The sequence below is a fragment of the Canis lupus genome, chromosome 15, assembly GCF_011100685.1.
Source record: "Canis lupus familiaris isolate Mischka breed German Shepherd chromosome 15, alternate assembly UU_Cfam_GSD_1.0, whole genome shotgun sequence".
NCBI classification, from domain to species: Eukaryota; Metazoa; Chordata; class Mammalia; order Carnivora; family Canidae; genus Canis; species Canis lupus.
Genome location: NC_049236.1, coordinates 7929244 through 7955790, shown reverse-complemented (window position 1 = coordinate 7955790; position 26547 = coordinate 7929244). Strand labels below are relative to the sequence as shown.

General features: G+C 59.0%; 1 protein-coding gene across 1 annotated transcript in view; it reads right to left on the bottom strand.

The window, feature by feature from the left end:
- CSMD2 (CUB and Sushi multiple domains 2) overlaps positions 1 to 26547 on the bottom strand; it is a gene marked incomplete at its 5' end in the record, with an annotated part of 437990 nt that overhangs the window by 312945 nt on the left and 98498 nt on the right. Inside the window, 2 exons of the mRNA XM_038557633.1 lie at positions 12242 to 12449; positions 22055 to 22249. Of these exons, the coding sequence (XP_038413561.1) occupies positions 12242 to 12449; positions 22055 to 22249 (403 nt within the window). The remainder of the gene's footprint in view (positions 1 to 12241; positions 12450 to 22054; positions 22250 to 26547) is intronic.

Here is a 26547-nt window from a genome sequence, read left to right as displayed (position 1 = left end):
GGGAATGGGATTGTGGTATGTGCCAGAACACGGAGGAGCCCCGACAACATTCTCAGTAAATAAACCATCGCAAAAGACCAAACGCTGTACGATTCCGCTTATACGAAGTCCCTTGACCGGTTAGATGCGTAGAGACCGAGAGGTGGTTATCAGAGGATGGAAGCAGATGGGGTGTTACTTGGTAGGGACAGCAGTTCAGTCTGGGAAGGTGAGAAATGTTGTAGAGATGGACAGAGGTGCTGGTTGTACAACCAAGAGAATGTAGTTAATGCCACTAGGTGGTAAACCCAGAAATGGTTAAAATGATAAATTTTACATATCTTTTAGCACAATAAAAAAACATCTGCTTAGGGATCCCTGGGTGGCGCAGCGGTTTAGCGCCTGCCTTTGGCCCAGGGCACTATCCTGGAGACCCGGGATCGAGTCCCACATCAGGCTCCGGTGCATGGAGCCTGCTTCTCCCTCTGCCTATGTCTCTGCCTCTCTCTCTCTCTCTCTGTGTGACTATCATAAAAAAAAAAAAAAATCTGCTTAGAAGTGTTCACTTTGAGATTCCTGTTAGGATCCACATGTAATGGGTGGAGAGAGGTGGGACAGCGGAGGAGACAGAAAAGGCTTTGGAGCAGGAGTGGCCAGAGGCGGCTGGCTGCGTGGCCCCATGTCAGCCAGGAGAAGGAACAGTTCACCAAGGATGATGACCAATGTTGTGTGTTGCCAAGAGGCCAAGTCAGGCGACGGTGGAGAAGCAACACTGGATTTGGATCTGGAGACCACAATCGTATCAGTGTCAGTTTGAGGGGGCAGGTGGGGCAGACACTGAGAAAGGGGCCATTTCCAGCAACTGGCAGTGGCTGAATGGGAATGAGTAATGGGATTTTGGTACGTGCTGCTTTTTATTTTTTAATATTAGTTAGTAGATATTAGAGCACGTCTCTGTGCTGTTAGCAATGTTCAAGAGAGAAGAAAAGAAATGATGAATGCAAGAAAAAGGAGATGAATTTAGCAGGGAAGTCTTTGGGGAATATGAGGCCTAGACCATACGGGGAGGGGCTGGCCTCTGGCAGGAGCCAGGGCATCTCCTCCACTGAAATATGAGGTGTGGCAGAGCGGTACTGACTCATCCACCTTCTCACGTGCTTGTCGTGTTTCCAGGCTCCTTTGCAGCTAGGATGGGCCACGTGGCTATTTCTGGCCAATGAAATAGGAGCTGAGTGACGTGTATCGTATCTGGGCGGAGGCCATGAAAAGCCGATGCTAGGTTCTCTTCTTCCCTGCCACGGCGTCGGAGAAGGCCACACTTTCCAGACGGTGCGCCTGTAGGACCGTAGAACTTCCTTGAGCCTGGAGACACCCCTGCATTATATTATTATAATATAATATAATTATAATATATAATAATATATAATATAATGTATAATACAATATATATAATATATATAATATAATGTATAATATAATATATAATATATATCCATAGGATGGATATATTATATGTACATAATATATATAATATAATATAATAATATATAGTACATATAATACATATAATATGTATTATATATATTACATATCCATCCTATGGATATTTATATTATATTATATTATATTATATTATATTATATTATATTATATTATATATCCATCCTATGTGGATCAGAGCCACTGTGGACTGACCCATGGCAGACATGTCGCATGACTGAAAAAGAAACCTCTGCAGTATCACACCACTGAGTTTTAAGGTTAATGAAGTCCAAGGAAGGAAGTGGCAAGAGTTGGGGCTAGGGTGACAGGCAAGGCTTGGATCAAAAAGAGCCTTATCAGTGGCTGGAATTTTATTCCACAGACAATGGAGAATGATTGAAAGCTTTTGCCTGGGGCTTAGCACGTCAGATCTGCATTTTAATTAAACCATTCTGGTAGCAGGGGGGAGGATGAATTGAAGAGTGCCAAGAAGCTGAGAGATCAGTCAGGAGGTTATTACAGCCCACAAAGAGGGAGAGATGAGGGGCTGAACTGGGGGGTGGAGTAAAGATGGAGAAAGATGTTATAGGAGGTATGCTGGGAGAACTTCGAGAACAGGGATGGTTCCCGGGTTTTGGGGAGACCTGGTAGAGGGTGACAGCATAAACTAAGAAAGGAAAAACTAGCTGTGACCATTTTAGTAGCCACTGATGGGTGACGTTGGGACAGGCGGAATGGGGGACGCTGGTGACATCAAGGTGGAGGTGTCCAACAGCTAGTCGGCTCTAGAGTTTGATGCTCAGCGGGATGCCAGGCTGGGAAGCCAGATTTGAGAGTTTACACAGACAGGTGGCACCTGAAACCATGAGAGGAGATAAGGGTACCCAGGGAGGGCGCATGGCACGGGAAGAGCAGTAAGGCACGAGCAGAGGCTTGGGGACAGCGAAGGACACGGAGAAGGAATGGTCAGACAGGTCCGAGAAGCATCAGAGAGAGCAGCATAGGGCGAAGAGAAAGTTCTAAAAGGAGAGAATAAGCAACAAGGTACATGAATGAACGAGTGTCAAGAGGAGACCCAGGGCAGCCCGGGGGGCTCAGTGGTTTGGTGCCGCCTTTGGCCCGGGGTGTGACCCCGGGGTCCCGAGACCGAGTCTTGCATCGGGCTCCCTGCATGGAGCCTGCTTCTCCCTCTGCCTGTGTCTCTGCCTCTCTCTCTGTGTCTCTCATGAATAAATAAATAAAATCTTAAAAAAAAAAAAAAAAAAAAGAGGAGACCTAAAAAGTACCTTGTGCATTTGGCACTGGAAGTGGTTGGTGTTGCAGGGATTTTGGTGGTTTTCTGACGACGATCTTAACGTGAATGTTCCCAGGGGGGAGGCTGGGGGTAGAAACTATGGGGAAGTGGGTGAAGAATTAATGCAGACAGAGGACTTCGAGGCCGACCACTGGTCTGAGACCCTGGAGATCCCAGAGGCGACAGGGATCTATTCCTCCAGGAAGCCTCCCACTTCTCAAGCCCCCCTGGCCCTCCTGCTTCCCAGATGATGCAATCTGCTCAGTTCAGTAGCGATCACTGGCCCAGTGATCAGATTGTCAAATGCTGGTTTTCTGTATGAATCCTGCTTCCCTGGTCAGGCCGGGAGTGTCACACACCAGGCCCCAGCCCCAGCCAGCCCCAGCCCCCGGAAGAGGACAAGCTGAGATGAAGGAAGCCAGAAAAGGTTGTAGGAGCAAGAGACGGGAAAATCAGGGTGAACCAGGGGACCGCAGAGGCCACGAGCACTCAGAACTGTCACAGCCAAGCGCGCAAGCTCATCTCCCTTCCTGCCCCTTCCAGCTATTGCGGCTTCCCTCCTTCTGAGCCAGTTCCCACCAACTGGCGGCCCCGGGCCTCTGCAGACGTGTCCTGCCAGGCACGCTAGGCACTAGCCCCTTCCTGCCGCTCGGCCGCGGGGCCTGGAGGGCGGTCTCCCTCCGAGAGATCCCAGCGACGAGGCCTTAAAGGGCGGGGTATCTAGGGCCTGACTCCTGACACATGCAACAGGTGCAGCTTCACGGGCTCCGGCAGAGAGGGCAGCTCCCTGGGGTGGCTCGCGGCACGTGACGTGGCCAGGAAGGCGGGGAAGCAAGGGCCTTGGGAGCCCACAGGAAGGCAGGAGCTCCGGGACCCCACTGGAATAGGCCCATGCCCCTCCCCAGCTGCGCGCCACCGGGGTCGGCAGCCTTGCTCACACGTCTCAGCCGCTTCCTGAGCTTCTCTGCCAGCTTGAGACCTTGACCCCAACTTGCTCTTGACGTTCAAACAAGCCCAAATCCCAGAGCACAGGCATTAGGCCCATCGCACTCCCACGTGTGAAGTTTAAGGACATACAGGGTGTTGTACTGACAGGCTTCGACGGGTGCCGTTCCCTCCGCTCTGAATGCCGATGCCGAGGTCTTCCCATGGTGGCTCTTTCCCAATAGTCAGGCCTCCGCTTAAATCTGACCCCCTCAGAGAGGCCTCCCCGACCACTTTACCTTAGTAGGGTCCTCACTGCTACGATTCCCCATCCTACACATTTCTTTCGTGGCATCAACACAAGTGGATTTTATGCTTATTTTGTGATTTTTATTAATTCCGGCCTCTCCCAAGTAGACCAGGAGTCCCACAAAGGGACTTACCCATCTCCTCCGTGACCGTATTCCCATGCCAAGCCCGACGCCAGGCAGTAGAAAAGCCTAAGTAGTCTGCTTGAATGAGTGGACTCTGGAAGGTGTTGGCGAGGCCAACCGCGATGATGGAGACGAGGCTGAGGATGATGGTGCTGCTGCTGCTCCGCCCCATGACCTCTTGGTGGTATTTAGCCAAACACCAAACTTTCCAGGCCTAGCTACTGGTTTCTCCTGACCAGTTCCACTGGAGATCCTCAAAGACTGTATGTGAATCCCCAATGGTGCCTGCGTCCCCGCATCCAACCTCACCCCCTTCCCTGCTGTAGCCGTGACTCCCTCTCTGTGCCCATTTTGTTCTGGGGAGGCCGGAGAGCATCACCATCCCCCCGACACCCGAGCCCTGCTCCTTCTGCCGTATCCCGCTGCTTGGTGGACAATCCTACCAACGTGGGATCAACCCAGACTCTCCTGTCTCCATTCCTCCATTCCTCCTTTCTGAGGATCCCCCCGAAGCAGCTGATCCTGCACCTGAGACGCTTCTTGAGGTCACCCCCTCCTCTCCATCCCTTCACAGCTGCCGTCATTCAAGGATGGGTCATCTCTAGCCCGAGTGGTCACACAGAGTTTTATGGCTGGTTTCTGAGCCTTTCACTTGGACCCAACTGAGATGCAGTGTGACTGTGTTACTCCTCTGCTTAGACCACTTCCAGAGCTTTCTACAGTCTTTGGAATCCTCTTCCAGCCTCTGAGCCCGGCACAATGTGCTTCCAGACCCACTCGCCCTGCACTCACCTGCGATGCCCCCAACACACCAAGGCCCTTTCCTGCTCCATAACGTGGTGACTCCCGCAACTCAGCTGAATTCAAAAGTCACCCCCCTGGGGCTCATTCAACTGAGTGACAGGAGGCCCCTGCCGTAATGGCAGGAAGACTTTGTCTTCTCTGTGAGTCGGTTTGCCTTCGGTGAACCACCCTCCTCCACTCCCGGTCCGGGAGTTTGAGCAGGATCGACAGGCACGTGACCTGGGCCTGGGCCACGAGAACACTCAAGGTTCATCTTCGGGCTTTTGCGGGAACCGTCAGGATAGAGAAGCTTCCTTTTTGCTGGGCTTGCTAACCCTGCAGAATGCACGGGGCTGATGGTCGTTTCCTTTGCTACCTGATGCAGAAAGCATGCCCGAGGGAGAGCCAACAGGTAAGAGAGCAAAGCTGTGGGGGGGAGAGAAGCAGATTCTGATGATAGTGTTTCCATACCTTGATCCAGCAGTGCCTGAAGCCGACCCCTCTACTTTTCAGCTACAGAAGCCAGCACATTCCCTTTTTTAGCTTGAGTCAGCTGGAGGTGGGTTTTTATTTCTCGAACCCAGAGAATGCTAACTATTACATTTCCCTTTTCAGTCTTCGTGGGAGCTTCTTTATACCTTTTAGAAAAGCACCTAACATATGATATCGTCAAGCATTTAATTATATTGTGCCGCTACGCCCTGACTGTGAGCTCCAGGGTCCGGCATGATGCATAGCTGTTACATAAACATTGGTGGAGGGAATAAATAACTCCTTGGGGACGGGACTGTGTCTTTGTCCCCCCGCACCGAGCCTAGGAGAGCCTCGTTGGTAGAAGGCGCTCCATAAACGATTACTGAAAATAAATAGGGGAAAAGTAACAAAGAACGTAAATGATCTAAGCCAATGGTTTGATAAAGTACATGTGAATGAGTAAATAACTGAATAGTTATTATTAACAAATCCCCGTTGGCATGCTGTTCCCGTCCTAATTATATCTGAATCTAATGACTCCTGAATGAAATATCTAGTTAAAAGTCACTGAGATCAAATGGCGCTAGTTGGCTCAAATTTCATGTGTAAAGCGCTTAATAATTAAAGTCTTTCAAAGAGGAAAGAGAACGTTGCTAGCAAAATTTTCAAACCAAACTGTCTGAAAGTAGACAGGAACTTCTGTATCTCCGCCTATGAAAACAAGAGCAGAGAAGGAAGAGGAACAAAGGAAAGGAAAACCCTCAAAGCTGGATCCAGAGAGTGGGGTGAAACGGCTTTCCAGGGAAATTCTCTTTCTAGAAACAGCTGGTGTCTACGGGGTGGCCCGGGGGGCAGGAAATCCCAGCAGTCCAGCAGGTTTTCTTGTGCTGCTCTCTGGGTGGAGGCCCAGGGTGGGTTCGATCTCAGGGATCGGGGGAGCTCCCACTGGGCAGGGTGCCGGGCAGCACCTAGGCGATGCCCTCCCTGCCCCACTTCTCTCCCGTATCCGCCAGGCCCGTCTCAAATGCAGCGCCTCTGCCCCCTTGAGGCCTTGGTCCTCCCACCTGAGGGCAGCATCCTCTTCCAGAGCCTGGCAGGCAGCTGCCCTCCTTTCCTTTCAGACTCCAAAGGTTTGGTGCAGGCAAGTCTGTCACCTAGAGGCCCGGCGGGGGGGGGGGGGGGGGGGGGGGGGGGGGTTGGGACTCGGCAGGGGTGTGGGGCCAGGCCGACTGCAAATGATCCCAGTGAAACAAGTAGAGAACGGAGGTCCACGTACACCAAGGGGGCAAGGAAGGGAGGCCGGGCATCGCTGGCAGAGGCTGGCCCATGGGGTGACGCTCCCGAGGACGGTCAGGGGCACGTTGTAGGATCTGCACAGAAATCCTACGGGAGGGAAGGTGCTTTTCAGGTCCTCCCAGGCTCCCTCCCCACCGCAAACACACCCCTGCAGCGGCCCTTCTGCCAGCAAAAGGATACCCGCAATCCTGAGCCTTGCCTGGCCTCCCTGCTGCAGGAGGAAGCTGCCACCGAGAATGGAGAGGAGCAGAGGAGACGAAGGTCCCACTCAGCTCTGCAGGGCCACGGACCGGAGACAGCGAGAGCGCACTGGGCAGAGCGGTGCCCCCTGCGTCTGGGACGGTGGTCTCCTGAAGGTCTTCTCCCGACCCCCTGGCCCTTCTCCCCAGCTCCACAGCCCCTGGGGCGGGGGCTGGGCCTGAGCCACCAAGCCCCCCTGCTCCTGGCCCTGCCCAGAGCAGCCACTGTCACATTAGCCCACCCCCCTTCTGCTTTTCTTTAAAGATTGATTTACTTGGAGCCGCAGTGCAGGGCTCCATCCCAGGGCCCTGAGGCCACGAGCCGGGCTGAGATCAAGAGGTGGGTGCGTAAGCAGCTGAGCCACCGGGCGCCCCTCTTCTGCGTTTCTAACAAGGCACCTAAGTGGCCAGACCAGTGCTGGGCCCGGCCAAGAACAGATGCTGCTGCCTGCAGTGTGCTCCCCAAAGGCAGCCCTGGGAAGACGGATTCGAGGAAATCACCCCCCTCTCCTCTGACTTTTGCAAGGGAATCCTCCAGTCGGCCAGGGGGCTCCCTGCCAGGGCACCTTACTCAGGTTTCCAGGCAATTCTCCCGGGAGCTGAATCCGCTGCCATGACCAGGCTGTGCCTTTCTGCCCAGTAAGATGCCACCGGGCCAGCAGGTTGGGAACAGCGGCCTCAGTGGGGACACGGAGAATGGGGCCACCGAGGCTCTGAGCTGCTGGAGAGGCCTCATCCTCCCCGGACTCTGGTCCTCACCCTAGACACATCGACCCTATTGTGAGCCAGGCAGCACTGTACACGTCCAGAGCCTTCAACGTGCTTTGTAGGCTGGTATGACGGGCCCCACTGCCCAGATGTGGAGGAAGCCGAGGCTCAGAGGTAAATGTGCTCTAACTAGGAAGGGGCGGGTCTGGGTTTTGAGCCCAAATCTGACTCCTGGGCTCACCCTGTCCTCATATGCCGAGATGCAGACCTCTCCCCATTCTTGCAGGGCACGCCTGGCCTCCTCTCCTTCCTTGGAGCCCACGGGAAGGGCCTAGAGAGATGCAAACACACAGCGTGAAGCATGAGGCAGACGGAGGAGGGCAAGATTGTGGCTCTCAGGTCTTCTCGGTGGGGTTTAATTCACTGATTTTCTCCACCACGGAGAGGCCAGCTGTGTCCCGGGCTGGCAGTCCGTTGTAGCACCGTCCTGATGCTCTCCGGGGACACAGAACCCAGGGGCTCAAACAAGTACTGAGTCGTCAAACCCCAGCTCTGCACCTGCCCGGCCCCAGCCACCTGGAGCCCAGGGGCCCCGCAAGCAGAGTTAGCAGCAGCAAGAGGATTCTTCTAGAATGTGAGGGAAAGGAATGGGGCTCCGTGAAGGTCACAGCCAACGGACCTGTCACAGGAGAGCACAGCCCCCCGCCCCCGGAAGGATCACGAGGGAGTATCTGGCCCCTGAACTGGGTACAGGGAACTCGAGCCAGAAGTGTGTGCGTGTAGGAGCAGTCCACCTGGTGACGTGGAGGTGGTGGTGGTGACGTGGAGCGGTGTGTGCACGCGCGCGTGTGTGTGCGTGTATGTGTGTGTACGTGTGTGCATTTCTGTGTGCGCACACGATTGTGTGGGTATTGTGCATGCGAATGTGTGTGGGTGCGTACATGTATGTGCGTGCGCGTGTGCCTGTGTGCGCACATCTGTGTGTGTGTGCATGTGCTTGTGCGCATGTGTATGTGCACACGTGTGCGTGTGTGCATTTGTGTGTGTGCACGTGTATGCATGTGTGCGTGCGTACGTGTTTGTGTGTGCATGTGTATGTGTGTGCACGTGTGTGTGAGTGTGCATGTGCTTGTGTGTGTGCATGCGTATACGTGTGTGCATGCATTTGAATGCGTATACGTGGTGTTTGTGTACGTGTGTATGTGTGCACGTGTGCATGTGCGTGTGTGTACGTGTGTGCATATGTGTGCATGCGTACATGTGTGCGTGTGTACGCATGCGCACATGTGTGTGCAAGCATTTGTGTGCGTATGTGTGCATGTGTGTACGTGTGTGTGCGTGCGTGTGTACGTGTGCCTGTGTGTATGTGTGCGTGTGCGTGTGCGTGTGCTCGTGTGTTTGTGTGCGTGTGGGTGTGTGTGTGCACGCAGTGGACCAAATATTCTATCTGGATTGTAACTCTCAGGTCAACCCCAGCTTGCGCTCATGGACAATCACAAAATAAAAAATTTAAGAAAACCAAACGTGTAAAGTTGGACTTTTGGGAAGCACACACCCAGAGCACCCGGGGATCCCTCACCACGGTCGAGCTGACGCGCACTGGTGCTGCCGCAGGAGCAGCGTCCCCTGCTCTGAACGCGGAGCTCGGGGTCCCAGTGGCCAGGCGTGGCCCATGAGGCCGGAGGGCACGGAGCCAGGGGCTGGGTGCTCACGCGGCTCCGTGGCCCGGGCGCTGCGGCTCCTCCCCTGCGCTCCTCCTGGCCCGTCGCGCTCGTGCAAGGCAGCGGATTGATTATATCCTGGCACATTCTTGGCTTTGAATTGTCCTCTGTTTTATGGAATAATGTTCTGAGTTGGCAGGTTTTTTTTTTTTCTAAAGGCCTTAGTTGGCAAAACCAAAGATGATCAGTCCTCTATTTCCCTAATTGGCAATTCTACTTGTCTGCGAAATCCAGGTAACTGGAACCCCTGATTAAAACTCTCCTGCTTGTATCCCACTCGGGGAGGAGAAGAGCGGGGAAACTGAGTCAGGAGCATCCCATGCCCACCCCCGCCCACCTGCACCCTGTATCAGTGGGGATCTGCCATCTGGGAATGGAGGTAGCGGGGTTTTTCCTCCCGAAGCCATCTATCTTCTCATCAGGTGAGGAAGGCCTAGGTGGTCACATTTGTCTTTTCTAACGGGATCCACAGGCTTCCTGTGACTTGGCACAGACCTCAAGGAAACACCCCACAGTCTCAATGCCGGTGCCACACAGCAGCATACTCCTAAACCAGCGGCGTCACATTTTCACGGGAGTCCAGGGATGTGTAAAGGAGAGGGCAGGGGACAGCGGGGTCTTTGCACACATGCCCTGAGCCCCCAAGTTTGTTTATCCACAACTGCTATGCAAGTATAAATCAGAGCAACAAATGCATCCTGCCCGGAAACGGTGACACCAACCCCGTAAATAATTATAATTTAATCCTAGAGCAAGGAGTTCTGTATGACTCCCCGAACGATTCTCCTCTGCTTAATTCCCTCCCCACTGAGTGACTTAATAGGAAAAGGAAGAGTCTTTCAGATTTGTTTCACTCCAGGGGTTTGGGCAGCACGTGGATTCGCACCTGGGGTCCGGAGCAGCGGGAGCCCAGGCGGCCCGCGGGTAAAGCAGGGAGTCGAAGGAGGCAGGCGGGACCGGGCTGTTGTCGTGGCATCTGCCTACAGAAGCGAAAACTTAGGAGGGACCTGACGACGGGTGTGACGCGTAACCCCGTGTCGGCCCGACGAGGGACCGCCATGCACACGGCGACCTCACAACTGTGCTGTCTCGGCTACAACGACGGCCTCTACACCCAACGATCCGGAGGCTGAGGCCTGACTCTGCTCCTTGCTAGCTGTGTGACCTCAAGCGAGTGACACAACCTCTCCGGACCTCAGTTTCCTCATCTGTAAAATGGGGGGGGGGGGATGGTGTTACCTACTTCACGGAGTTCCTAGGAGGAAGCAATGACACCACGACCTGAAGGGCTCAGAACCAGCCTGCAGCGCACGGACGATAAATGCTCAGAACATGATGCTATTATTGCACCTCTTACGTTCTGGAAACATTTGCATTAACATGGAGAAGACTGTCCTTATACGATGCTGAGTTAAAAATGTATAAGCACAGATAGATGTTAAGACCTTAATTTTGCAATATTAATATATACATAAGCAGCCAGGGAGCTTGATCCAAGCAAAGCCAAGAGGCCAAAGGGGAATACAGCCAACGCTTATTACCTCCTACGCGTCTCTCCGTCCCTTTCACGTTCCCTCTGTTTTCTGTAAGAAGCTCACGTATTCCACTTACAATTGCAAAAATTGGTAATTCACAGAAAGAGGGCCTCAGGCTGGCGAGGCAGTGGGATTCCCGTGCGGGACAGGGGCACCCGGCTTTCGTGCCCCTCCGCACCCCGGGTGCCTGGCAGCTGCCCCAGGCTAGTCGACAGGACACCCCACGGTCCGGGTGGCTCACGTGTGCTGCTCTCGGCTCCCTGTCCAGGGTCGTGGACGATCGGGCCGCGTTGACCCGACAAGCTCATGACCCCAAGGTCTTCTGACTCCCAGCTCGCATCACCCTCCACAGTTCCAGGAAATTTGAGTTCTCTGGGCCCCTAAGTGTCCGAGGGTTGTGAGTTCCCGTGCTAACCCCCCAAAATGCTCACACTTGGCTCCCGCCGTTGGTCTGTCTGGTCTTCTGTCCCTCAAAAGACCTTGTGTTACACGGCGATGTTTCTCCCACCTGGCATGGCCCCGGGTGCGAAGGAGGCGCTCATGACCGTGCCCCCCGCCCCGTGTGCCTGCCCCCGCTTCCTCCCCACCCCCACGGGCTGCCCTCTAGCCCGCTGAAGCCTATGCGGACCCGACTGCAGACACAGGGCCCCGCCCTCACCTGAGGACCCCGCCCGAGGAGGAGACAAGGGGCCCCTCCAAGCATCACACCAGCGCTCCAGGCTCGTCGCCCACACGGAGGCGGGACGCTCCCTGAGCCCAGCGCCTCTCGGGCGCGCCCCGTGGGTCTGAGTCTGGGGCAGCGCGAGCCACAAGGCTGCTAAGGCTTGTCGTCCTTCTCCTCTGGAACCCGCCGGCGCCAGGTCTGCACGGAGGAGCCCGCACGTTCAGCCAAGCCAGGACGACGGGGGGCGCGTCGGCCATTCGCATCGGAGACCCGGACACCATGCCGGCCCGTGGCCCATGGCAGGACCTGGGATGGGGACCTGCCACCGGGCGATCCCACTCCCCGCTGGCGGCTGGGACGTGCCCTCCACTAACGCTACCATACCTCGCATCCGCACGCTGAGACTCAGCCCGCGGCCTCCGAAACGGGACGTTTCTCGCCTCAGTTATCCCGCAGGGCCCACCCCGGAATTCTCCAGCGAGGACGCGCCTCACATCAGGTACCAACAGCACCGCCCCAACGGGCCCCAGCTCCAGACACACGCAGCGCGTTTCCGTTACAAGAAGCCGACCTGCCGGCTACGGGTACATACGGGTATGGGATGCAGCAAAGCGGCCTCAGACCCCAGGGGACTGAGGGGACTGCGCTGGGCGAGCCACGGTCTCCGGGACCGACGTCTCAGGGGGCCGGGGTGGGGGGCGTGCTTACCACAGGGAGGAGCCTTCGGTGCCGGTGACCTCCAGGAAGTCGTAACCGTCCTCCAGCTGGAAGTCAATGAAGACCAGGGCGATGGTGTCGCCCAGCTCGGCCAGGATGGTCCACGTGCAGTCGGCGTTGTTGTGGTACTCCGAGGGGAAGTGGGGGCTGGAGATGATGCCGCTCTGGCCCCGCAGCGTCCCGCCACACGCGTCGTCCGCTGTGGGCAGACAAGAGGCACGTGAGCCGGCGTGGCTCCCAGGCCCCAGCACTCGCGGGCTCCGGCCAGGACGGGCAGGCAGGCCCGGGGACTGACGCACAGACAGGGTGGGCCCGGGCTCAGTCCCAACGGGCCCCATAACAGGGACACCAGGCCGGTTAAGCCGCCCACCTGGGGTCACACAGCCACCGGGCTGGGACGGAAGCCGGATGCTCAGGGCACCTTCCCAACACCGCACGTACTGCTCCGCCCTGAGCTCAGCCGTCACCTGCATCACCTTTACCGCCCTGGTCGCCACTGTGGGGAGCAGGATATTTCTTCCCACCAGATCTTAAGAAGCCTCCGATGTGGGGGAAACAAAATGAAAACTCAACACAAGTCCCTGGGGCGTCACTCATGGGGCTGCTAGCCAGACGTCTGCAATCCTCCCTCCTGCCCTCGGCGGCGGCCAGGCCGGCTGCCCCCGCTCACACCGTTCCCTCTGCCTACGATGCCCTCCATGCAGGCCGACTCTGCTCATGTGTATGGTTTTTTTTTTTTTAAGATTTAATTTTATTTTTTTCAGATTGTATTTATTCATTTGACACAGAGACAGAGATGCAGAGACAGTGGAGGAGGGCACTGGGGAGGGGCAGAGGGGGAAGCAGGTTCCCCACGGAGCAGGGAGCCGGACACGGGGCTCCATCCCGGGACCCCGGTCTTCACGACCCTGTGAAGGAGGACTCCCATTTTGCAGGTAAGGAAACCAAGGCACACAGCGATTCAGCTCAGAGTGACTAAAGGAGCTGGAAATCCAAACCTGATTCCGGGCCTGTGCCCTTCACGCTCCATCTCCCAGGAGCGCACGTCCTCCTTGGAGGACATGGATAAAGCGGCAAGTTACTGTGCTCGGGTGAGTCAGTTTGGGAAAGCTTCACAGAGCAGGTGCCCTGGGAGCTAGGTTTTGAAGGATGAATAGGAGTTCTCTAGATAGAGAAGAAAAGAAGACCGCATTTAAGAAAATGGGGAAACGAAGATCTGAAGCACAGAAGCACAAAGGCCCACGGCAGGTGCAAGACGAGGAGCTCCAGCTGGCTTATCCCAGGGGGGCAGGGAGGGGTGGAGGAGAAGGTACTGGAAATGTGGAGGGAGCCATGTGACCAAGAACACCGGGCCGAGAACATTTGGAAGCGGTGCCCGGCCAGCCTCGTCGGTGCCACTCCACAAGGCCGAGGTCTGTCGCAAGAGGCCGAGCCCGTGTCTAAATGCCGGGTCTCAGAGCGGGGAGGTTGTGACCGTCACAGCCCGAGTGAGCGGCCGTGGGAGGAAGACAAGGAAGAGAAGGGATTCCCCGGGCAGGCGAGAGGAGAGGACACGGCGTCCATCAGGAGCGGCCAGCAAGGGACGGGAGGACGCAGAGAGGACAGGGGGGCTCCTAACGGGGCAGCCGGGCAGGCACTGAGCCACCCGGGGACACGGGGTCCCCGGCAGACGAGCGCCCTCCCCGCGGAGGGTGCACAGGCTGCGCTGCCCCCGGGGAAAGAAGCCAGGGGCCCGCGAGGCGGGAGCAGCAGGATGAGGCAGGAGGCTCCAGGGACGCGGGAGGGCTCGGGAGGCTGTGACTTGCCGTGGCCAGCAGGCGGGAGCCAAGGCACCTGAAGGGAGAGCGGTGAGGGCAGGGCAGGGGCGCCCCCGGGTGGGCCAGGTGGTCAGCGCAGCGCCCGGCGAGGCCGAGGGGACCCAGGGCTCAGACACCCAACCAAGCCACCCTCGGGCTCCTCCCGCCGACCCACACCTGCCCGCCCTGCGTCCCGGAGGGAGCCAGGCAGCGCTCCCCACCCAGCGCCTCGGGCCGGGTGGGGCCACGCCGCCTGCACCTGCTCCTGCTCCCCCGCAGCGGCGTCCCGGGTGGGGCGGCCTCCCCAGCACGGCCTCCCGCCCGCTCCAGACTCGCCTCCGGCTGCTGATCCTCACCCCGGAGCCCGGGCCACCTGGAAACAGCCAAGGACGCCACTCCTCCCCGGTGAACCTTCGGGAACCAGAGCACCCCGAGGCTTGCGGGGGCCTCTCGGGACCTTGCCTCCCCGCAGCCTCCCCCGCCTCTCTGGCCTCGCCCCCGCCCTTCTGATGTGCCGAGCGTCCCTGGGCTCCAGAACCTGGAAAGTGCGGTTTTCTCTTTCTGGAAACTTCTTCCCAGCCTCCCTGGGCCGGGCCGGCCGCACCGCAGCCTTTAGGTCCCAGTCTAAGAGCCGCTGCTCGAGGATCCTTCCACATAGGGCGCCGCACACTTTCCCATAATGAATGGGTTTCGAGCGCTGGTGGACGGGTTCTGTCGTGATCTCCCGTCTGGAGCGTGACCCCCCGCGAGGGCGCCGAAGCCGGATGCAGGCTGCCCGTCACCGCTGGCGTCTTGTGCCATCACAGCCGCCTCGGGGGCTTTCGGAAGCTCGTCCCAGATGCGAGTCCTAAGCGTCACCTGAAGAAGCGTCTTAAAAGCCCACGCGTTTGCCGCGGCGACCTGGGGGCTCAGGAGCAGGAGTCTGTCGCTGGGAAGGAGGAGGGCCTCGACGGAGCGCGTGGGGCAGCGGCCTGCTGGCTCCGAGGAAGGGAGAGACCCGCGGCACCAATGCCTCGCCTGGCGGCGGCCTCTCCACCCCCACTCCCGAACAGTGAAAGGGCAGGGACGCGAAGCTCGGAGAGGTGGAGGCACGTCCTGTGTGCACACGGCGGGTGGCCCGTCGGGGGTCCCGTGGAGCGTCTCTGTGCCAGGCCCGGGGCCCCTCCCGCGACGCCCGTGCCCCAGCGGTCTATGGGCCATCCGGAGGTCTCTGAGGCCCCTGATCCCAGCTGGTGGCCTCCAGGCCACGTGCACGGACACTCGGGGGCCACGACTCGGGGGCCTGAGGCCCCGTGGCCACCACCTGCACCTTGCAGGCTCCCCCGACACCCCCGTTCCCGGCGTACTGCTCTGATGGACCAAGCTCTGCCCGTTGTTTGGAGGTTTCCCCGCACTGTGCACGGGGCACGGATCTCCTGGTGCAGCCTCAGAGCCCCGGAACGTGACTCCAGCTGATACCGCGGACCTGAGCGCTCACGGACCCCCCCCAACCCCCCGCGTCCCGTAGCAGGCGTCCTGCAGTGCCACTAAGCCGTGCAGGGTCGCAGCAGCAGGTGCGTTACACCCAGAGCTGCCCTTCCAGGTTTAGGACTTTCCTTAGGATCAACTTTAAGTTCCACGGACATTTTTTCAATTAACGAGAACTTTAGAGAGCGATCCCTCGCTGCCATCGATCCCTCGCTGCCGTTGGGAGTCTGCGGACAGTCCGGGGACTTGGGGTGGGGATGGAGGAGCCAGCTGCGCTCCCTTGCCTTGCTCGGAGGCTCTGCGGTGGGACTGGTCACTCCCTGGCGCCTGCGAGCCGGGATGCCCTTGGCTCTGGGCTTCCGTCCACGGCCTGAGTCCCCAGGCTACTCGCCTCCGGGGAAACAACCCTCCGCATGGCCCCGCGGGGGATGCGCCGTCCGACCACGCAAGCGTGAGGCAGGGAGCCAGGGCGCGAGTAGCCCCTTGTGCTCTGTGGCTCAGGGACCCTGGGAGCCCCGGTCCCTTCTTCTGGGGGCTCAGGTTCTGCTCCTCTGTCCTCGGCTCCATCAAGGAGACCCCTCCTTAAAACGAAGACGTTGCAAACGCCGAGAGTACGGCCATTTCTGCCCATCCCGACTGCGGCGCCTTCCACGGGTGCGGTCGCCCCGGCGCGCTCTGGGGGCCGCAGCAGGTGGGACACGGTGCGTGGTGACGGAGCTCTGGGGCTTCCGCCGTAGGCAGCCGTCGTGCTGGAGGCTCCACCGACGCTCTCGTTTAGTCCTCACGCTGCCCCAAGAGATAGATCCATACGGTATCATCTTTACAGATGAGGAAACTGAGGCCGTAGTTTTAAAACTTGCCCACGGTCACGGGGCTGCTAACTGCTGGAGGCAGGTTTCGGAATCCAGGGGCTCCGACTCCGGACCCAGGCCGTCGTCCACCTGCTCCCAGTGCTCCCCCTTGGCTCTGCCGGGGGTGGGGGGCTGGCCGCGGGGGTCCGTGCAGTCTCCCGGGTGCAGGCCAGCTACCCGCATGCAGGTGGAGGTGGGGGGTCTGGAATCAGGCTCCCTCTTCAGAAGGCGAGTAGCCCCTGGCAGGTTGGGCTCCCCCGATGGCACCTACCTGCGCCCCATCAGCAGGGCGGTCCCCACGTACCCCCTCTCCCCTCTCCCATGGCCCCCCGACCCAGATGCACCATCTCCAGCCCGCCTGCCTGCTTAGAGTAGCACCCCCCGACTTGTCCTCCCGACTGGGCCGCTTGCCAACCACAGTCCCGCTCATTCTGGTCTTCAGAGTGAGTTTTTGAAAAAACTCAGTTCAGCTGCACCATACCTGCATGTGAAGCTCTTCCCTGGCTCCTTCCTGAACTTAGAACCCAACCCAAACGCCTCCCCACCCACCCCCCGCCTTTCTACTTTGCCACGTGGGCCTGTTTTCTGTGTCTCTAACATGTCAAACTCTCTCTTGCCTCAGGGCCTTTGCACCTGCCACTCCTGTTACTGGTAATGCCCTCTTCCGAGTCTTCCCATGAGCAGCTCTTCTCATTATTCAGGACTCCGTTCAGATGTCTGCTCCTGACAGCTCCATCTAAAGCAGCCTTCCTATCACCAGTCGCTTCACTTCCCTCATGATCTGAAAGTTGATTTTTTTTTTTCTGTTTTCCGCCTCCCAGCTGCTAAAATGTAAACTCCATGAGATGGTGGAGTCTGGCCTGACTTTTCGTCACTACGATTCTCCGTGTCTAGAACATAAACGTGTGACAATCGGCCGTCAGTGCACGAGGACGGGGTTAATAACTGGCCGACACGTGGTAGGCCCTCGTGGAACGCTGCTGAATCCTCGGTGAACGGGTAAGTAACTGGCCCTTCAAGGCCGCAGCTCATGCTCCCACTTCACGGTGCGGAGCGGCTTGGCTACACGCTGGCACGGCATGGCTGGGGCCGACCGCGACCGGTCTGACGCACGCTCTTTCCATGAGACGTTGCCTGTCCCACGTTGCCCAGGCTCCTCCAGCTGGGGCTAGCAAGCCGGGAACGCAGCGCCGTCCTGCAGCCGCGTCCCATCCCTGGGGCGGGGCAGCCAGCGCCGTTGGCTTGAACCCCAGAGGCCAAGCGCTGTTTGCTCAAGCTGCTTTCCTGCCACCTGGCTCGCAGCCCCCAGCACATCTGACCCCCACAGCCTTCTGTACTCCGGGGCCGAGGCCCCTCGTGAGTTAGAGACCATTTGCCGAAACCCCCGTGGTCTTCCTTCCTGCGATTCAAAGAGGTTGCACAGAGCTCAGAGCCCCCGGGACCTCTACCTTTGACGAGGTTTCCGGGGTGACACAAAGCGGCAGGAAGTGCCTCTGCCAGCTAGGCCAAGACCCAAAGAGCCAGCAGCCTCGGGATGGGTCTCCTTGGAGCTCAGTGGCACATCCGCTCTGCCCCCCGATGTCCCAGTGGGTCCTCTTTCCTGCCTTGTCTGTGCTACGTCTACCTGTCAGCCGGGCACGCAGCGTGTCCTAGCCCCCGGCCTGCTCTGGGAGGCCTCGGGCTGAGTGTGTGTCACTGGCTCTGGGCTGACCAGGCTGGGAATGTGCCTTCGGGCTTGCACGCCCACACGATGCAGCGGCGAATCAGACCCGGCCAGCCAGCCACTCATTCAGCAAGTATTTCCGGACCACTGCCCAGTGGATGAGGTTTATCTACTCACAGATGCCAGCCCTTGAGAGGTCTACACCAGAGGAAAAGAGGCCAAAAGGCTTTAATCTTTCCTGAGTGTGAACCGTTAACTCTGGCATGACCGCGGCTCCTGGCATCGTGCAGAACATGATGAGCACCCGCCGCTCCCGGGAAGCCTGGCCTCCTAAGGAAGTGGGGTTTGGAACACCGCTTCCGGAAATTCACCGCGGACACTTCTCAGATGACAGCTTGTGGGGAATTAGAAACCAGAGATGGACCCGAGGCCCGGAGGATGAGGGAGGCGCTGGCGGCTCAGAAAGTGGGCAAGCCCTCTGTCCCCCACCGGGCAGCGCGTGGTGGTGCCACACCGCAGCCCCCGAAGGCCCCCAGGAGCCTCCCGGACCCGGAGCCTTCTGCAAGTCATATGCGACCCCATTGGCTGGCTCCCTGGTGTGTTCCAGAGGAAAGCATTCTCTGGTGCCGCTACGTTGGAAGCTCTCAGGAAAGACTTAGGAAGATCAGCCTGGGCCTCTTTCTGGAAGGGCCTTGCCCCTGCTAGGGAGCCTGACCTTGACCTCGTCGGTGATGAAGAGCCGCTGGCGGCATGACTGTCGGATCCCTGGCTCAGGGAGTCCACTGCAGCGTTCAGAGTAGTTTGGGATGGGGGTGGGGGCGCGGGTGGCGGCCGGCCGGCCAGCGAGGGCTGCTCTGCGGTGGGACGGGTCACACAAGACGTGAGGCAGTCCAGACCGTCCCTAGCCAGAGCACCAAACAAGGGCAGAGGCTTGGAGGCGAGTACTGGTGCAGAGAGAGAGGTGTCAGGACGTGGTGGCTGATGGCCAGGCGTGGGGGGGGGGACTGTAAATGCCACTGGGGCATCTGGCTTGGTCACCGTGGGTGGTGACACTCTTCGCCTCAGTGAAGGAACCACGCAAAGGGAAAGAATTAGATTTTGGACGTGCCTCATTGGAAGCACACTCCGGGGAGAGGTTCGGTTGAGCCTGATACCCATGTGGGTCTGTAGCGTAGGAGACACACATTGGAGAGTCTCCTCCAAGCAAGACAGAAGCCACACAGGGTGGGAGGGACCCGTGGGGGGCTCAGGGGTTTAGCGCCTGCCTTCAGCTCAGAGTGTGATCCTGGGGTCCCGGGATTAAGTCCTGCATCGGGCTCCTTGCAGGGAGCCTGCTTCTCCCTCTGCCTGTGCCTCTCTCTCTCTCTCTCTCTCTCTCTCTCTCTCTCTCTGTGTCTCATGAATAAATAAATAAAATCTTAAAAAAAAAAAAAAAGAAGCCACACGGTGGATGAGAAATCCCAAGAGACGCAGGATGTTCCCAGCAGCAGGTCCATGCTGGGCCCTAGGGCACTGAGGACACGGCTGGGGAGCAGAGGGGAAGAATCGTCATCGTGTGAGAGGCCAAGAGGAAGGGAAGAGGCTTGGGAGAGTCATGTCCCCAAAAGGCACCCACACACCCATGAACCACTGCTGTGCTGTGAGTGCTGGGGGCGTACTATCACCCTAGCCCACTCCACCCCCACGCCTGGACGTGCAGGCCCTCGACTGGGGGCCGTGCGCCCACCTGCAAAGGAAGGCTTCCAGGAGGAGGCCCTCATCACTCATCTTTTACTACACTGATTTACAAAAAGGCCTTTCCCCAGCCAGCCAAGTTCCTTCCAGGTGAAGGCCCTCTTTGTTCAGGACAACATCACCCTTCGCCTGTAAGGAGATGGCAAAGCCAAGAGGCCACGGGGCTCTGGTGCCTAAGAAGTTGACGCAAGTCCCAGTTCCCAGGTCTGCAGAGCAGAACCCCGGGGAGGCAGGGAGTTCCAGGTTCAGAGGAGGCTAAAGCTGATGAAGGTCCTGAAGGTCCCGGGAGGGAAAGTGAATTCCTACTGTGGGAGGGACGGCTGTCGAGGAGGGTTATATTGCACGGGATGGGGTGCAGAGGCTCCTCTGCCTCTCGTTCTTGGGCTCCCGTTATTTTTTAGTTTCTTATTAACAGAGCATGATAGTTACAGTGTCGTAAGAGGAAAGAGAACGGCGGGTCTTGTTTCACGACTCCAGTAGTTGATTTCGTGTACTTCCAGGTTTTGTATCTCTTTCACGTGACCCCCCCGTCCTGGGAAAGTCAGAGTGTTCAGCTGGGACATGCTCTGAGCAGGGGGTGGGGAGGGATGCTCTAAGAGGAGCGGACAGTAGGGAGCAGAGCAGTTGTTAGGCTGTGGGTGGCCACTCAGGGCCACACACTCGTGTGGAGGGGCCGTTCCTGGTAACAATCACATGATGAGAGGCACGTCCCAAGGTAGAAATGGGGCCGGAGAGGAGCACTTGCGAAGGTAAGAAGGGAGGCTCTCATTCCCTTGGGTTCCATCAAGAAGGACGGACGTGGCTGAGGAGGAATCAACAAACATGGGGCCAGGTGGCAGCTCACACTGGCCGCGTGGGGCCTGTCTGTCGGGAAGGCGCTCACAGCCATGTGTAGGCCCAAGAAAGGGTGCTATGACCCATTAATTACATCCGTCTGTGGCGTGGGAATAGGGAAGAGATCCACGTGCCAATATTCTCCGCCCCCGGTACAGACGGCACAGAGGCTGTGCACACATGACGGGAAGAGGGAGCAAGTCTCCCCGAGCTAGTCTTTGGGTAGTAATTACAGAAAACTTGCCTCCAAGGGAAAGGTAAAACTTGAACCCAAGGAGACCTACACATTCCAGTCATTTCTCAACTCCTTGAAATAATTCCCCCAAGACCTATGTCTGAGTGTTTTGGGATCCACACAATTTAAAGATGAGAGTTTCGAGAAGAAAAGAGTGGTCAATAGTGCAAAAGGCTGTTGAGAGGTCAAGAAAAGGAAGGGCCCCAACAGTTCCCATCTGATTGGGCAACGTGATACAGAATATTGGGGCCAAAGGCCAGTCTACAGACACGTAAGTGGGAAATGGGGTGGGGGAGAGGCAAGGCTGGATGGAGCTTTCGAGATGCTGGGTGCTTCTCGTAGTCCAGGAAAGCCTAGAGCATCATGTCACAGCCTTTAAAAGGTGGCTTAAAAAAGTCTACACGTGGCAATGATCACAATTACACACATGTACATGATATACACAGAGTGCAGCATGGATTGGAATGTAGGAAGGAAACACACAAAAATCATTAAAATTTCGTTTCTTCTTTACTCTTTTCTGAATTTTCTAAGATCACTTGAAAATGATCACGTGTTATTTTTATCATCAGATGAGAGGCATGGAGAATTAGAAACAGACTCCGTTATTCTGGGCTGGACGAGCAATAAGAAATCAGCCGGGAAGAGGGTGCCCCACCATCCCGGTCTGCCGGGGGCTCAGGGCACGGCCAGGGTGTGGGAATTTCAGAGCTAAAAATGGGAAACTCCTGGGAAAACCAGTCACCCTAGCCGCCCCGGAGGGAGGTGGTGGGTTCTGGTGGGGCGCTGCTGGGGTCAAGAGGTTTTGAGCATGTCTGGAGGCTGGAGGAGGGCTCTCTGACGCAGGGAGAGGCTGAATTTACAGAAAATTTATAGGAGAAAAAAAAGAATTGCCGGGGGGGAGGCCGGCAGGAAGGAAAGCTTCAGGAGATCCTTGCACGTGGACGCTCCCTAATGGAAATGAAACCGTGTTTCTTGCAGACGGGACGGCAGACTGGCTGAAAAGGAGTTTACTGAAAGGGATGGAGAGTGCACAGCTGAGCGCTGGAAGGTCACATGGGGCTGAGAAACCTCTAGAAGAGCGGGGGCCCAGCCCTCAGTGGTCGCCAGCAGCAAGTACCCCCAACCTAGCCGGGGTGGACGGCGTTGCCCCCCGAAGGCCGGGCCCCGGGAAGCCGCAGCAGCCCTCTCCGGGTACGGCCCAGGGCCCTCCCGGCCACCTACCTCTGCAGGAGGGCAGGGGGAAGTCCCACGTGGCGCTGCTCTCGGAGCCGGCGAGGCAGGTGAGCACGGCGTGGCCCTCCAGGAAGAAGCCGGGGTTGCAGCTGTAGCGGACCTTGTCTCCGAGGTTGAAGGTGGAGCCCTGCTGGACGCCGTTGGGCAGCCGCCCCGGGTTCCCACACGCGTGGCTGGGGAGGACTGCAAGAGAGGGAGGTCACGGCCTGTGAGTGGGCGACGCTGGCCCCCCATTCCCGTGCGGCGCCTGCCTGAGCACGTCACCCCTGGGTGTCGTCCCCCGTGGGCAGTGGGCCCTCCCTCGGTGCCGGGCCCCCTGATGCTCGCAGCCTCCCGTTCGGGGGGAGCCACGCCTGTGGTTCGTAACCCGACATCGGATCCCCCGCCTTTCCCCGGATCACGCCCGCCCCATCACTCGGGGTCCCCCGGGGAGACCACTTCCATCCCTTGGGCTCAGCTGCCCCATTTCCGATCCACGGCCCTTACGACCAGGGAAGGGACGTGGAGCAGGGCACAGGGTAGGTGCTCATTAACCAGGGCCCTTTCTCTCATGTGCATGTGCCCTGGCAGCCGGGGGGCCGTGGCCCAGCGGGCTGGGGCAGTTGAAGGGGTTGTTAGCGCCGGAACAGGCAGAGGCGGGAAGACCAGAGCCTGAGTCCTGACCGACTGACCCGTTTAAGGGGGGGGGGGCGGGGGGGGCAGGAGAAGGTAACGTACAGCGTTGACCCGAGCCAAAGCAATCACGGGCAGCCGCGAGTGTGCTCCCGTCACCCACAGGGAGTCGCGGAAGGTGCCAGAGCGTTGTGACCCGCCCATCTGGGGCCAGGGTGGGTGCGGCCCCTGCCTCAGTCGCTTGTTCAGCCCAACCCAGCTCCCCCAGCCTCTGCCTTTCTCCCCAAAGTCAGAACTGCCTGTGTCCTGAAGGGCCACCTCCTGCCAATCCAAGATGCCCCCAGAGGCCAAGGCCGAGGGCTCACAGCCACGTCCAGAGCGCCATCCAAGCAGGTGGCCGTCACCTGGCAAGGGTTCGCTGAGGCGTCCCTGAGAGGCCCAAGAGCAGGGCGGCAGGGAGTGCAGACTCCAGAGCCCGGGGGCACACACAGCCCGCCCGGTAGCTTACCCCCCAGGGCCCCCCCCCCCCCCGAGTGAGCCTCTTAACCTCCTGTGCCCCAGTCTCCGCCTCTGCCACATGCACATCACAGCACCACTTTGCTCCCTCACTGGATATTCATGACAATTAAACGAGCTGAGATATGCTAAGTGCTTGGGACACAGCCTGGCACACGCGGGAGTACAACACTTGGGAGCCTGAGCACCCAGTGCACGCTCAGTGAGATGTGCACGATTAAAGGCTATTACATGCTCTGACGGGACAGGGACCAAGCAAGGGACCAAACCCAATCTGCGGCAGTTGGACACGGCTTCCTGGAAGAGGCGACATCCATGCTGAACCCAGAGATTAGTAAGAATTAGTGAGATCTGGGGCGCCTGGGGGGGCTCTCTTGGTTAAGCGCCTGCCTTCAGCCTGGGTCATGACCCCAGGGTCCCGGGATCCAGCCCCCCATTGGGATCCCTGCTCAGCAGGGACTCGGCTTCTCCTTGCTCTGTTCCTCTCACCACTCGTGCTCTCTCTTTCTCAAATAAATAAAATCTTAACAACAACAAGAGAATTAGCTCGGCCAAAGAGCGTTCCAGAAGAAGGAAACATCACGCAAAGGCCCTGAGACCGACGTGATCTAGGAGCTCCAGAAGTCTGAAACAAGAGGGTGGGGATGGCAGGGAGGAGGCGGGGCCAGCCTGGATCTAGATGCTTCGCAGCCCTGCTGGGCCCGACTCCCGACCGTGCTGCTGCCTTCAGGGACCCTCTCCACCAACTCTGGGGGCCCCATAAGCCTCGGACGGGAGGCTTTCTCTCTCTCTGTCTCTCTCTCTGTCTGTCTCTCTCTCTCCGTCCCTTCCAGGAGGAGTGAGCTCGTGGCAGAGACAACGGCGGACGTTGGAATCACCTGGGTCTGTACCGGGTGCTGCTCGGTCTCACTCTGGGGCCTGAGTCATGGGACCTCGGGGAGCCTCGCCTTCCTGCAATAGGCAAGGAGAACAGCAGCACCCACTGGGGTTACCGGTCGCGGGTGGCGCGTGGGGCCAGCGCCCGGCACGGGGCGGGTGCTCAGGCAGCGGCAGACGTGTGGTGGCCGTCGCAGGACCCCAGGGCAGGGGCCTGGCCCGGTCTGCACATGTGCCGGGAGCCTGGGCCCGCTGGCCTTGCTGCGACATCACGGCGTGGCCCTCAAGAGCTGTCGCGGGGTGGCTCGCGCATCGGTTCCCGCCTTCAGGCCACCAAGGTCGGTCATGGGCCTACTCTGCCAGGAGAGCAGCCAAGGACACAGGCAGGGCCTCGCCCTGGGCCGAGGAGAGCCGGAGCTCCCGGCGCCCAGCTGCCTGCACGGGGTTGAGGACCCAGACGGAAGCACCCGGCCAGCACCCACCCGCTGCCCCCTCAGCGTCTCCCACCGTGATTCCAGCCTGGCCGCCTCCGCAGCCCATGACCCCCGCTCCGTTTCCCGGGTCCCACACTCTACTGGCCACCTCCGCTTCCTGCCAGCTTCCCGTCCCCGCTGCGGGCGCCCACGCGGTACCCACGATCCCGGCGGCCGGCGGGGCTGGCGGGACCAACGGGGTCGGGGGCGCCAACAGAATGGCGGGGCGCCCTCCACCCCGGCCGCCTCAGGGGTCTCCCGCCACCAGCAGGCCGCCCGGGACGTCACGGGGAGACAGGACCCACGCGGGGGCCTGAACGCGCCTCACCCAGACCCGGACGAGGGCGGGGCGGCCGCCTGTCACCTGCCCTAACACCTGTCGCCCCCACACACGACCCCGTACCCCAGCCCCCCGAGAAAGCCCGCGAGCCCGGCCCTGCGCGCCTTCCCGCTCCCTCCCTCCCTCCCGCGCCCGAAGCCCGAAGCCCGAAGCCCGAAGCCGCCTCAACCAACCCTCAACTGGTCTCTATTCCGCGTCCCGGTCCTGCCCATCGGATTAAGCCCGACGGCTGGCTGCCAGCTTCCCCTCGGCCCGCGCTGCTGGCTTCCGGTTTCCCGAGATCCCACGATGCTGGATTCCACGGTTTCCCATGATCCCGCGCTCCTGGATCCCACGGTTTCCTGAGATCCCACGCTGCCCGAATTCCACGGTTTCCCATGATCCCTCACTGGCGGATTCCACGGTTTCCCATGATCCCACGCTGGTGGATTCCACGGTTTCCCATGATCCCTCACTGGTGGATTCCACGGTTTCCCATGATCCCACGCTGGTGAATTTCAAGGTTTCCCATGATCCCGCGCTCCTGGATCCCACGGTTTCCTGAGATCCCACGCTGCCCGAATTCCAGTTTCCCATGATCCCTCACTGGCGGATTCCACGGTTTCCCATGATCCCACGCTGGTGGATTCCACAGTTTCCCATGATCCCTCACTGGTGGATTCCACGGTTTCCCATGATCCCACGCTGGTGAATTTCAAGGTTTCCCATGATCCCTCGCTGGTGGATTCCACGGTTTCCCATGATCCACGCTGGTGGATTCCACGGTTTCCCATGATCCCTCACTGGTGGATTCCACAGTTTCCCATGATCCTTCACTGGTGGATTCCACAGTTTCCCATGATCCCACGCTGGTGGATTCCACAGTTTCCCATGATCCCACGCTGGTGGATTCTACGGTTTCCCATGATCCCACGCTGGTGGTTTCCACAGTTTCCCAGGATTCCCCCGCTACTGGTGCCACAGTCTCCCATGATCCCTCACTGCTGGTACCAGTTTCCCATGATCCCACACTGCTGGCTCCAGCAGAGTTTCTCATGATCCCCTGCTGCTGGTACCAGTTTCCCAGGAATCCCCACTTCTGGTGCCACAGTCTCCCCAGATCAGCAGAGCCGGTGGCTGTGAGTGTCTGTGCGAGTTGGCAGGTGGGGGGCAGGTAGGGGGCTGGTGGGGGGCAGGTAGGAGGCAGGTGGAGGCAGGTGGAGGCAGGTGGGGGCAGGTGGGGGGCAGGTAGGGGGCAGGTGGGGTGCAAGTGGAGGCAGGTGGGGGCAGTGGGGGCAGGTGGGGTGGAGGTGGAGGCAGGTGGAGGCAGGTGGAGGGCAGGTGGAGGCAGGCGGAGGGCAGGTGGAGGGTAGGTAGGGGGCAGGTGGAGGCAGGTGGAGGCAGGTGGAGGCAGGTGGGGGCAGGTGGGGGGCAGGTGGAGGCCAGTGGGGGGCAGGTGGAGGCAGGCGGAGGGCAGGTGGAGGGTAGGTAAGGGGCAGGTGGAGGCAGGTGGGGGCAGGTGGAGGCAGGTGGGGGCAGGTGGGGGGCAGGTGGAGGCCGGTGGGGGGCAGGTGGAGGCAGGCGGAGGGCAGGTGGAGGGTAGGTAGGGGGCAGGTGGAGGCAGGTGGGGGCAGGTTGGGGGGTAGGTAGGGGGCAGGTGGAGGCAGGTGGGGTGCAGGTGGAGG